This window comes from Charadrius vociferus, unplaced genomic scaffold (genome assembly GCF_000708025.1).
Source record: "Charadrius vociferus isolate BGI_N301 unplaced genomic scaffold, ASM70802v2 scaffold266, whole genome shotgun sequence".
NCBI lineage: Eukaryota > Metazoa > Chordata > Aves > Charadriiformes > Charadriidae > Charadrius > Charadrius vociferus.
The window spans coordinates 1,715,976-1,729,166 of NW_009649114.1; the positions used below are offsets into that span (position 1 = coordinate 1,715,976).

At 53.4% G+C, this 13,191-nt stretch overlaps 1 protein-coding gene across 1 annotated transcript in view; it reads right to left on the reverse strand.

Moving 5' to 3' along the window:
- The window catches only part of NFASC (neurofascin), a 54,928-nt gene extending 46,146 nt beyond the window's left edge, over nt 1–8,782 (reverse strand). Inside the window, exons 1-6 of the mRNA XM_009888289.1 lie at nt 8,689–8,782; nt 5,592–5,609; nt 4,586–4,691; nt 4,191–4,387; nt 3,706–3,828; nt 3,328–3,498 (exon numbers count right to left, since the gene is read on the reverse strand). Coding sequence (XP_009886591.1) covers nt 3,328–3,498; nt 3,706–3,828; nt 4,191–4,387; nt 4,586–4,691; nt 5,592–5,609; nt 8,689–8,782 — 709 coding nt within the window. The remainder of the gene's footprint in view (nt 1–3,327; nt 3,499–3,705; nt 3,829–4,190; nt 4,388–4,585; nt 4,692–5,591; nt 5,610–8,688) is intronic.
- Nucleotides 8,783–13,191: the final 4,409 nt, after the last annotated feature.

Below are 13,191 nucleotides of genomic sequence, written 5' to 3' on the forward strand. Positions count from 1 at the left end.
GGGGGGTGGGGGGGGGGGAGGGAGGACAGGCGGGACAGGGGACAGAAAACAAAATAACTTTCTGAAACACAAGAGCAACGCAGACAGGCAACAGCAGGGATACAAAAGCACTCTGAGCACAGCGGCCTTCCAGGACAAACAACATAACACAGCAATAAAGGAGAGGAAAAGAGGGCCGTTTTCCTCCTACGAGATGGGAGGACAAATAAATGTACAAAAATTGTATCATAAACATTTCCTTGAAGTGTTTTTCTTCTCGGTATAAAGACAGTTGTATCTTTGAAAAAAAAATAATTAAAAAAAGTCAGTTCCATTTGGAGAAGAAAAATGCTTTTTCTCTCAGAGTCTTAACTATGAGGGAAACATATTCTGGCTACTTTTTCCCAGCATAAAACATAGGTTGGACACAGCTCAGCCGCAGCGTAACGATGCAGAAAGGCATGGTGAAGATGAACAAATAAAAATAATAATAATAATTAGGCTCTAAAAGCATAATCTGCTGTAAAACCCCTTTTAATTACAAGGTAATTAAAGTAGATTGTGTTACATGCAAAACACCAGCTCTTCAACAACACGCTGCTCTCGTTGATTGACAACCACCCCCAGCCATCACCTATACCTGATGAAGAAAGCTAATTGCCCCTCCGCGCTCTGCGAGGAGGTGAGGAATGCACTGTCCTGGCCCATGGCTACTGGAGGATCTGCCCTCCTCAGCTCCCGCTGTTACCCCAAACACTGTTTTGGCGTTTGAGAACGCCCTGTTTTCCACCAGGATGTGTCACAGCCGTGTTAGGGTATCATCTGTCCAACAGGAGATGCGAGAGGCTGTGTTGGCTACCATATATTTGTTGCCTTGAGTCTTAAGTCATCAGCCTTGCACCAAGTCTCTGTGCCAGGGGGTTAAGAGCACCCAGGAGATCATAGAATCACAGAATGGTTTAGGTTGGATGGGACCTTAAACCCCCCCAGGGCCACCCCCTGCCCTGGGCAGGGCCACCTCCCCCCAGCCCAGGTTGCTCCAAGCCCCGTCCAACCTGGCCTTGAACACCTCCAGGGATGGGGCAGCCACAGCTTCTCGGGGCACCCTGCCCCAGGGGCTCACCACCCTCACAGGGAAACATTTCTTCCTAATATTTAATCTAAACATACCCTCTTCCAGTTTAAAGCCATTCCCTCTCATCCTATGGCTCCATTCTCTGATCCAGAGTCCCTCCCCAGCTCTCCTGTACCCCTTTAGGCACTGGAAGGGGCTCTGAGGTCTCCCCTTTTTCGCCTTCTCTTCTCCAGGCTGAACCCCCCCACCTCTCCCAGCCTGTCCTCCCAGCAGAGGGGCTCCAGCCCTCACAGCATCTCCGTGCCCCAGAGGAACGCTCCGCAGGGAAAGCCCCGGGTGTATCGCTCCCCAAGCCTCTGCATTTGTCTCTTCTTGCATCCCAGAGCATGGCAATCCCGTGCAATGATTTTTCAGCAGCTGCTGAGCTTTTTTTTCTTTTAAAAGACAGACAATGCTTGTGGCTTAAGGCTGAGATGATTGAACAGCTTGAGACAAATACAAGCTCATCTCCTTTGAACGCTGTATGTATAAAGAATTTCTTGTGTAATAGCAGATGAGAAATTAGAGGCTCAGTTATTTAAATTACAAGGGCCTTTTGGGAGCTCATGGGGTGGCATTTGCATCTGATAATACAACAGACGTTTCCAAAGGGAAACGTAAAGAGAGGGTCCAGTATAATCGGAAGCCAATTCTACACAGCCCGGGAGCAGAACGCTGTGGTGGCATCTGAGTGTAGCAGGAGGGGGAGACTGTGTCTGTCTGCAGAGAAATCCTCCAGGATTTCTTCCACATTTTTTCTAGAGCTTGACAACCGTGTCAGGCTGCAGCCTTTGGTGGCTCAAATGACCACAGACCTTTGTTTGCCGGAATTCCTGCAGCTCACACTAATTTAGGACTCGGTCCGTCCCTTACAGGTAAGCGCTGGAGTTGTTTGGGCAGCTCCGTGAACAGACAAATAATATGCAGAACGAAGTACCTACACGCATTCCTCGCCGGTGGCAAAGAGCCTGTTCATGGCATTCACAGTGCTGATTCTCCACTTGTGCCTCGCACAGAGGAGAAGCTGTTACAATAAAAGTGCAAAACACTCCGGACCCCGTCTGCTTCTCGCCTTGCTTTCGGGTCGCTTTAATAGCCTTGCTTCTAATTTAAGCTGCTGCGAGATCAAATTAAGCTCAGGAGGGCCTCGTGCCTGAGTCGCACAAGAGCCTGCTCCCCAAAACGCAGCCTCGCCTCTGCCAGCACACACTACCCCTTCCTCCCAGTCAGACCTTACTGGGAACGGGAGATGGCTCCCGCCTGATGACTGGGGCCCACAGATGCTGTTTCTGCGTTGATTGCTGCTTGTGCCGGTGCTCTGCACACACATCCTCAAAAGAGAGCCCATGCTCTGCAGGACCAGCATCAACCCAAGAACTTCGTGTCCTGCCGCGCTCAGCTCAGTTCCCCTCTGCCACCGTGCCCAGCACCCCGCTGGCACGAAGCCCAGTAGCGTCAGGAACTCGTCCTCCTTCAAGCAGTCTCCTTTCTGGAGAAGAGACTGCTGGTGGCTGGACCTGCCCACGGAAAGGCTCTTCACGTGCCTGGAGAGCCCCATGCGTGTCCTCCTCCTGCCCCCTGAGACGATGCTCTTCGCCAAGGTGACACTGAGGTCATTGGCCATCCTGAGCGTGTCCCACGTGTACACGCTCCGAGCCCAAAGGCTCAAGCTCTCCGGTCAGCACAGCCCAGAGCCAAGGAGCCAAACAGCAGGTCCTGGTCACTGGGTAAATCCTGAGCTGTGGATATCGACACTCACTCAGTGTCCCCGCACAGCACCAGCACGGCTGAGAGTTCCCCATAAACCTAAACCTGGAGCGAACCAAGGCTATTTCCAGCTTTTCAAACTAAGGATAGATCACTTGATATTATGCATTTCCCTAAAGATGGGGAATGCCCCATCTGTGTTGAAATGCTTTCCAGTTTATCCCAGACACATGAACTCAGCGATACCTGCACCAAGATACCTCTGCAGCCCTCAACCCATGAAGCTGCAAAGCTCTGAAATGCTGGAGGGAAAGCAGCCACCCCTCCCCGCCAGGTTAGCCATCTGAGGACCACCATTCCTCATCCAAACAGGTTCCTGTACTATCCTAACCAAAATGAAGGAAGCCACTCTTCTCCCTGGTACAGGTCTCAGTGCTGTCAAGGACAGACACAAGGTGTCTGGAAGGAAAACCCTGCCCGAGAGAGGCCGGGGAAGAGCCATCCCGAGCCACCACCGTGACACTTACTGGTTTTCACCTTGAGGGTGTAAGGGTTTTTCTGCTGAATGGTGTGGGTGAAGTGGAAGCGCGCGTTGCAGCTGTAGTCGGTTTGGGCATCCTGCAGCATGACGTTGGAGAAGTAGAGGTCGCCGTTCTGGCCCTGGGAGACACGCTTGTCCTGGTGGATGGGCTCCATGGCTGCAGGGGAGAAGAGGCACTCAGAGCAAGTCAGATCCTCCCGCGGGCGGGAGAGAGGAGAAACCCCCGAGCCTGGCCACACAGGGGTGCCTCCAGGCTCTGAACTAGCAGTAACGACCCCAAACAGAGTTATTTTAAATAAATGCTGCAGGTGACGGAAAGGCTGCCCACAGGGTCTGAGGTGGGAAGGGGGATGCCCCAACTCACAGCTGCTCATCCAGAAGATGACGGGAGAAGGCAGGCCAGGAGGCGGGTTGCACTGCAGACTGAGCGGAGCGCCTTCATCCACCTCTATCACATCCACCTTCTCCTTGGGCCACAGGGGAGACTCTGCCACAAGAAGTAAAGACACCTCGTGAGGGAGGGAGGGTAGTAACTGTGAAGACCTCTTCCCGCTGGACCTGACCTGGTTTCAATGGTGCGGCCTCAATGCAAACTTAATTTCTACGTGTGCGAGATTCCCTTAAATCTATATTGAGTTATTTCCCTGTTAGCTACAGCCATAACCCCCGTGCCTTCATCTCGGTCCTGTCGCTGGATACATGGCGACACAGGTACCAGATGAAGCAGGCTGAGATGTTTGAGCAGTGGGTATTCTCCACGCCTCTTCTACAAAATTTCATACGATGCAAATAGTCCCTGCTCTCCTCGGGGCTGCTGGCTGCTCGCTCTGCGCCACCGCTGTTACTCACTAGAAACCTGGAGGTGGATTTTGCTGGAGAGAGCAGTGCCGTAGTCGTTCCGGGCGAAGCACTGGTACTCGCCCTCGTAGTCCTCCGGCCGTCCCCCGCTGTGGAAGTCGATGACCAGCGTCCCCGACCGCCGCCGCATGGACACCTTGGGGTCCTTTGCCACGTTGAAGAACTTCCCGTTCCGCGTCCAGGAAAAACTGCAAGCGTGGGGAAGAGGTTGGTTTTGTAACCACCGACCATATTTACCTGGCGAGATCCTTACCTGTGCTGTGCAAGCCAACAGCTGGATTAGCCGGTGGGGTAAACGGCACAGCTCGACCGGAGGGGAGCTCCTCCAGAGCCAGCTCTAGTGAACAGCAGAGCTTCAGCGTAACGAGGGCTGTAGATGCACTTACGTGGGAACGGGGTTCCCTTTGGCTTCACATTCAATGAAGATATTATCTCTTGGGTCAACGATGTAGTCCTTCACGGACTGCTTGGTGATTGTGGGGGGCTGAGGCACTGCAAAGCAAAAGAAAAGCCATGAGGAAGGGTATGCAAAGAGGGGGGAATCCCCTCTCTGCCATCCTGCAGCAGATCCTGACGGGGTTTCAGCTTCTTCCCCAGGCGAGACGTGCAATTTGTGGTTTAAAGCCCTTCAACACCTGAGGAAATTACCACGAGGACTTGTGAGGGATGTACTACTCATCGCCCCTCGGACCACTGGCACTCTTCAGACTCCCTTTCAGTACCAGGAAGCCCATTTCTCGCTCGGTATCTTGGTCTCAGTAAGAAATTTCACAGCTACATCTTCCCGCTACTTCAGGTCGTTTGAATGGGACTGAAGGGCGTCCTGGCTGTGCGCCTCCAAGAGAGGACAGGCAGCCAGAGAGCCACTGGAAGACGTTCACAGGAACTCCCTGTGCAAGAAAGAGGCTCAAAACCTCCTGTGTTTACCCCAAAGGAGCGCAGCACTGGTGTTGAAAAGGGCCGAGCTAGCGATGCTGCAACCGTGTCCCTCCGTGGAGCTGAGCTGGGCACACGCGCTCGTGCGAGGCAGAGGAGCCCCGCTCTGCTCGGATGTGTGCCGTTAGCAATAACAACCCTCCGCAGAAACAATATTTGCATCGCAAAGCCACCGTCTGGTCACCAGCCCTGCTCCAGGGAAGGCGGCAGAGCCTAAGGACTCCTACCCCAAGCTGCTCCACAACCTCCCGTGCCTCTCCCAGCCCCGTGGCTTGTCCTGACTCTGGCCAGCCCTGCCGCAGGAGCGGGCAATGCTGCGGCGGAACCCGTGTGCCAAAGCAATGGCCACCGCCTGCTCGGTGTCACCCCCTGCTCGGTACGGACCCCTCGTGCCCCTGTTTCAGCCATGCAGCGGAGACGGATGCGCACACAACAGAGGGCGAGGGGAACACTTACATTCACTCTGAATATTTGCTGTGATTTCCAAAGTGCAAGCATGATGGAAAAAAAGAAAGAAGGTTAATTGAAGAATAAACCTATATGGCATCACGGACACAAACACGCATAGTTATCGTAGGGCCGGCTTGTGAATACTACACACAAATCATTTTACAGTTCAAGCGTGTTCTAATCTACCTACTTACTGTCCACGTGGGAGAAGCTGCTGCTGAATGGTTCCGTGTGCTGTCAGCTGCCTCTGCAGCAGGGGATTTTAGGCCAAAAGATAGCACAGGGTGCCTGGACGGGCTCCGGTGTGCTCACACCAGTTGCCTGCAGGCGCTGGTGGCCCTGTGGTCATGCAGGTCGCCCACAGGAGTTAGCAGTGCTCCCCCCTTCCCCATGGCCAGGCTTATCCTGAGCACCCCCAGTTTCATCCCCCTGAGTCAGAGGCTAATACGTGCCTGATAAACCCTTTTTAGGTGATGCTAAAACTCAGAGAAGGTGCCCGTAATATAGGGAGATATATATACGTATACCTTTCCTGTCCCCAGAACAGGGGCAGGTAGGATTTTATCCAAAGAAGAAAACTTGTTCGTGTTGGGGCAGGGAAAAAGCACCTGGGCAGGCTCAAAAGAAGGAGCAAATAGCGCAGGTCCCCCTGAGAGAGGGTGAGTGAGGGCTGTGCCCTCTGCCGTGAGGGGACCCCAGGGCTTTGCCCCTGCATCTGCCCTCTCCTGAGCTGCTCCTGCCCTTAAAAAAAAAAAAGTCCAGGGAGCAAAAATGCCACCCTGGGGAGATCTCCCACTCCCAAGGGATGTCAGCGAGGGCAGCACCTCGACATCCCCGGGCTGAGCACACACGCCGGCACTGGAGGAAGGAGCAGATCTCTGTGGAGCAGGGAGGACTTTCCCAGCTGCGGGGGGGCAGAGCACCGGCTCTGAGCACTCACTGAGCCCGTAATTCGCAGGTTTATCAGCCCCGGCACACAGCCGCAGCAGCTGGGGCTGATTACACACCACCCGGGCAGACCCGCAGCCCTTCGAGTGCAGGCGATGCTGCCATTAGCTCAGCCTCCCCGACGAGCGGCGGGTACCGAGCCCTCATCACCAGGTGGCTTAAACAGCAGCTGAAAGCAAAGCCCTGATGGCTCTGAAGGTCGGGATGGAAGTAAACCGATGGTGATGCTCCACGTCTCCGTGGAGGGAGGCTGGGAAGGGTCGGAGAGGCATCGGCAGGATCCCGGACCCTCGCCCGGGGCTGGGAGATGCTCCTCACCCACCTGCTCTTGGCACGGCCGTGCACAACTGCCCCCGTGCACGGTATTTACAAATACCTGTCGTGCAAGGGGCAAGAAAGGGTTCTTGCCGCGCAAGGGTTCAAGAAAGGATGACAAAAGGATGCTCTTAGTTAGGATCCCAGTTTCCCACCAGCACTGGAGCAGGTGATGCTCTTCTGCAGGTCAGTGCTGTGCAGCAGCAGGGAGGAGGAGGAGGAGGAGGAGAAGGAGGAGGAGGAGGAGGAGAAGGAGGAGGAGGAGGAGGAGAAGGAGGAGGAGGAGAAAGAGAAGGAGGAGGAGGAGAGGGCTAGAGGAACAGTGAGCGGCTGAGAAGTGGTCAGCTGCTGCAGGCTGTCTTGAGCATTTCTCCACCAGCTGTCAGCATTTCTCTTGCTTTTCTAAGGTCGCGTTACATTTAAGTAGTGAAATTATTCCCTTCCTGATGCAAAGCACAAGAAATGGCAGAAGGCGGCTGTTTGCAGAGCCGTTCGGTTTTCCCCAGCTGCACTGGCCCCTACTTCCATGCCGACTGCTTGCGCTTCTGGAATATTACAGATGCTAACAAAGCCAGGCCTAAAGGAACCACTGAGCTGCGTGCATCAAATAAAATTCCCATTGCTGGGAACAAGAGCCGCCTGTGTGTGTTTCAGCGCTGACTCCAGGGGAACAGATATTTTCATCCACAATCATCTGGAACGGAGCAAAGCAGAGACTCAGACTCGAGTCCGGGACCCTCTCCCTTCTTTTCAAGTAATATAAGTATTTATTCCCCTCCACAAGTCAGAGCTTTCTCACCCTTTCTCTTCCATTACTTCCAAATTTCAGCCAAAAGCCATTGCCTCAAATTTTCCCATCCCATTTTGCTGCCCAGAGCCAGGGAGCAGCTGAGGTACCATGGCCACGGCCAGCACAGCCCGGACTCACAGCAAAAACCCACAGGGTAGAAATTTCTCCTATCCAAAGCAACCCTGGCACTTCAGCCTGAATTCAGACCCCAGCAAAAAGCTCTGCTTTTTCGACTAATGCACTGCTCGCTGGAGGATTTCTGTGCGTTGCGCTGTCGGAAGAGATTCCCTGCAGCGACAGGCTGATTATTATTAACAGCCGCTCCAGGAGGAAGCTGGGACACAAAGAAATTATGAAACTGGTTTCCAGAACGGTGGCTGAGCAGCTCTCAGTATGAGCCCCCATCTCAAGTGCATTCAAACAAGTCAGGCGTTTCCCACGCGCTGGCCTGAAGATGCCCATTCAGCAGAAACATCAGCCCGTGTCCCCCTTCCTCCTCGCTCCGTATCCCCCGGCTTTCCCCAATAAAACATAACTCCCAGCTCATAATTAACTGAAAAGTCCCAACAGAGAGAATGAGAAAAACCACATTGTTCTGCAGGACCTGCCCTGGTCCCTGCTGCCCTCGGGGACGTGGGTGTCAGATCGTGGCAGCATCTGCCCGAGCAGACGAGCTCCGGTCCTCCCCGCGGGAGCAGCCCGAAGCCTGCCCGTGCTCTGCGGGAGCCCCAGGAGTCCCGGGATGCTCCACTGAAATCAACAGGCTGAAGACTTGCCAGGACCCAATTTCTTCACCAGCTTGGCTCAGGTGCTCTGTCCCATTTTGATATGAGGTTTTGAGTCCTTCGCTCAGCTTTTGAGGTAGATTAACTAAACCGGGGAGTGACTTGGGTGACTTTCTGGAGGGCATGGGGTTTAAGCAGAAAAATAGCCCCAAACAAACAACAGAAAAGAAAAACTTAGGCTGGACCAGCCCGGGCTGTGCACATCTTCACTCTACCTCCTCAACCCTGTCAGCAGGAGTGTTCAGAGGGGTAAACCATAACTTACAGTCCAGAGGGACTTCGATGGCGCTGACGAGGTGATGAAGGCAGAGAGCCAATGCTATTCCTGCGCAGGTGAGGTGGTGTCTTTGCATGACCATTTTGGACGCCGGGGCAGCGTTAGGACCTCAGTTGCGTCCCCCGGGGTGAGCAGACCAGCGGCACGTGCAGACGGATCCTCAGCTGCAAAACAAACACAAACCCAGCGGTCACCGAGCCGTACACAGCTCCCTTTCTGTCATCTTCCTTTTGGCAACTGCAGAGAGAGTTTCCAATCCAAAACTGTTTGTGCAGAGGGAACAGCGGGAGCGAATAGTGCCAGAAATAATTTACAGGCTCTGGTGACCCAGGTACGAGCCCGCAGTCACTGTCCTCCCAAACCCTGGGTTGTCCTGTTGGCAGAAAATCAGCCTTATGGGTTTATTTGTGCTCAAACCCTGGAGAGACCTCGTGGATAGAAGGAGGAGGACCACGGTCTCCCCTGGGACCAATGGAAAGTTATTCAGAGCAATTGAGTACAAAAGCAGCAAACAGTGCCCACCGGATAAAATAAAAAGGATGATCTGCTGTTTAAAAAAATACTAATGATTGTATTTTATGCACAAGAAATACCTAGCAAACATCCATCCCCTCTGATGGGGCACCGGGATGAGCTCTGCCTTCATGTGCAGCCCGGCAATAGCAGGGGGACGGGCTCCAGAGACCCCCTCGTGTACCAAAGAGCCTGTCCCCGAGCCGGCACAGCCTTAGCAGGAGTCAGGACACGGCGGGACCTTTCCCAACCAGTCCCTATAAACGAGCCCGTTTCCATCCGGGCTCCAGCTGCTTCCCTGCCCGGACGGTGCCTGGTGCCAGATGTGCAGCACGGAGTTGCCGGGCTCCCAAAGGCGCCCATCCAAACCTCCCGGGGACGGCCAGGTTACCGTTTGCAATTTCCATACGCATACCTTTTATTTTGCTGTTAATAAACCCATAGACTAAATGCAGATTTAAAAAAAAAAAAAAGAAAAAGAAAAAGAACAAAAAGGAGGATAAACGATCCCATCTGTACAATAAAACCCCCCTCTTGGAAAGGCTGCTGCGGCCCCGAGGTTGCATCGTGGCTGTGTTACAACTCTCTGTAATAGAGTTACAAAAAGGGCATCAGACGTGCAGACAGCTCTTTCGGCTAAGAACAAAAATAACGCCAGGGCAGCAAACAGTGGAAAATCCCCAGCCTTGCTCCGCGCCGCTCCTCCCCGGCCCTCGCACGGCCCTTGGCCGCGGCGGGATGTCGCCAGGCAGGAGAGCTGCGCAGAGAGGCCATTTGGCAGGCAAGGAGAGCCCGTCTTCATGAAATATAAATAACCGGCCGCAGCTTGGGATGCTGCTGCCCCTTCAGCTGCTCCCGAGCCCCGTCCCAAGCAATAGCTGGAGGAGGGAGGGAGAGGGGGGGGCACAGCACAACAGACAAAACCCGGCGAGAGCGGGGCTGCCGGGCGGCTCCGGGTACCGCGGGGAACGCCGCCGGGAGCCAGCGCGGAGCAGATGTCACGGAAAATAAACAGCCCTGACACGTGGCCCAGGAAGCTCTCCTGAAGCCCAGACAGGTTCAAACCCAGCGCAAAACAACTTTTAAGGACACTTCCCCCCGTAACCCTTATGGGGAACAAGATGTGCTTAACGGTGTCTCCATCCATCCCTCCTCACTGTCCTGCTGGGGCGTCATCGGGGTCTCCGTGTCCCCGCTCTTGGGCTGAAGCCCAAAGGAACTCGCTGTCCCAGCATGTCCCAGTTACACCAGATGACAGATTGTAGGTTGTGAAGGGGCTTGGAGGGGAGTGTTGCTTTGATCTTTTTTGCTCGTTCTAAGGATTTTCCAATCCAGCTGTTGCAATAAAAATAGTTGAAGGACAGAATAATTATAGGACTGGGCCAGTAATTAAAGTCATGTCCGGGACTTGTGCAGTCCTGTGATCAGGTCATGCTGAACAAAGCTTTTCAAATTACTTCTTTAGCTTTCTGTCTAAGGGAAGACATCATTTTGATCTGTAGCCTTCATTTTTTAAAGCGGTTCATTTCTCCAGTTACAGCTTAAGATGAGTAATGGATCAGCTGGTTTTATGCCTTTCTATTACTAAGCACAAGTCTGACTTATGAACTGAATCAGCCGACACTGCAAGCAGAGACTCAGCAAGGCTGAGATTTCCAGTGTCCTTTGCTCACATTCCGATGCTTCATATCACTATCACAAAATGCTTTAAACCCCTCTTCATTCACAGATGCACTACGGGAGGGAAGATGCAAGACAGCAGGCATCTAAATAACACACATTTCTACTCGCTGCTCGGAGCCTGAAAAGCGAAGAATATGTTGTTTTCTTTAGACCGGGTACTAGTTAGCGTGAAAGAAACAGCCGTGACAAGAAGGAACGGGTTCCTGGCACACATGCTCGGGAGCTGGTTGTACATATATGCATTTTGCATTAAATGGGAATTCAAAAAGGGCTGAGCCCAAACACTGGTATAGGAACTGGTATACCCAGGAGGGATCTGACTGATGCAAAGGAGTACATCCCACCCGCCATCACACGCACAGGGACCAGAAAAGCAAGGGCTCTGCAGATCAGAAGAGATAAATTTGTAGATAACTTTTGAGCTGCAAAAGGCAGCAGCGGAGTCACGGCAGCTCTGGACCGAACCTATGGGCAGAGCGGCGTGGGAACGACCCGTGGGTTCCAGTGCCGGTGGACCGGTCAGGGAGGACGGCCCGTACGGCACGGGTGACCGCACATCCCCGCGGAGCAGCAGCAGCAGAAAGCAAATAATAAAACCCACGACAGAGCACACACAAAACGCATCCCCGCCTCTAGAGGAGTGAACGGCGGGCTGCTCCAGGGCCCCTTTGTCTCGGGGCAGATGTGGGTGCGACTCGCCGCGCATCAGGAACAATCTGCCGCCGTGCCTGCGCGTGTAGGTGGGTCCCGGGGACAGGCAGTGCCGCGAGCCCCCGGCCACGCAGAACACAGCCCACATTGTCGGGGCTGCTCCTCGCCTGGGGACAGGGACATCTCCCCAGCGCAGAGGGCTGGAGCTGCGGTAGGGGCACCAGCGTGCTGATCTGGGGGCGCTAAGAGCTGTGAAGCTGCGTGATGTCTTCATCGGTTTCTGTGACTGACTCAGACCGAAACGGCCCATGCAAAGGAGCAGAGGAGACCTCTTCTTCGCAGACTTCCCATTTCTTAATCATTGCTCCCGGCCTCGTTGTGCAACACAGAAAAGATCTGACCCCTGCCCAAAGAACGGAACGAGCCCTTCTAAGTCCTATCTGCAGCCCTCTCCCGGGACGGGCAGAGCTGTGGAGGCAGCAGGGTTGAGTCTGGGGATGCTCAGGAAGCCTCGGAGCTGGCTGGACCCAAAACCGATCTGAATCTGGGCCCATAATGCTCAGTAAAAACACAAACCAGGCCAAAATCGCACACAAATAGCTGCAAGATTGTGATGCCGTCAAATAGGAATTTAACTGCTGAAATGTGTTTCTCATCCAGCGTTGAGGCTGCATCCAGGCACCAACAAAAGCCACGTCCCTGTGCTCCACTTTCCTCCAGCTTACAGGCAAGATACAGCAGTGAGACAGACCCAGATGCCTTTTCCCCAAATATTTACCCCGAGTTCAGAAATGTTTTTCAGACTTGTTGGTGCTTTCCCTTTCCCCCATGACCCACTGCAACACCAGTGCTCACAAACTGTTACTCTGGGTTGAGAAACACAGCCCCGAGCTTGGCCCAGACCTCCCTCCAGATGCATCAGATATTTTTGTAAATACATTTTTCTCCGGACAAAAGCCTAAGTAACCCCAGGACAGGACGTTTAAAACTAGAGACCGCTCCTCTTGGCAAAATCCAACCAAATATGCACACAGCACGGGGCGCAGCTGAAATGAAGAGGTGGGTGTGCAACGTTAACTCTGCTCCGTTTGGAGCCTCCCTCCTCTCTCTGAACAGGCACCGGAGGGGAAAAATTAAATGCAAGAAAGACAAAAAAAGGGATGGACACCTGGGGATGACTGAGACACCAATGATGGGACAATTAGTCTCAGGGCTGAAAATACGGATGCTGGGACTCAATGGCAGCAGCGCCTGCCCCAGCTGAGGGCTGGGTGACCAGGATGGGAACTGGAGGGTTTAGACAGGATTTGTACTTTCCATAGAAAAATTAGCCACAGTTTTTATTCTTGTGCAGCAGTCGGGGCAAATCAGATTGAAAGAAAAAGAAGTTTCCAGAAGGAAACATCTTGCTGTGCACAGGCCATCCCGCATCACAAAACACACAGGCAGAGGAGCGAATCCCGGCATTTTGGGGTTTCTGTTCTGTTTAAAGGCAGAGGGTGATTTTGCTGCATTGCCAAATGTTTTCTGAAAAAAAAAATAATCTGGATTTTTCAAATGATAGCGCAGCAGGTAAGCAACTGCCCCAAGGGTCGGTGGAGTCAAGAGGAGGTACAAAGAGTCAAGGGGTATCGGATGCTCGTG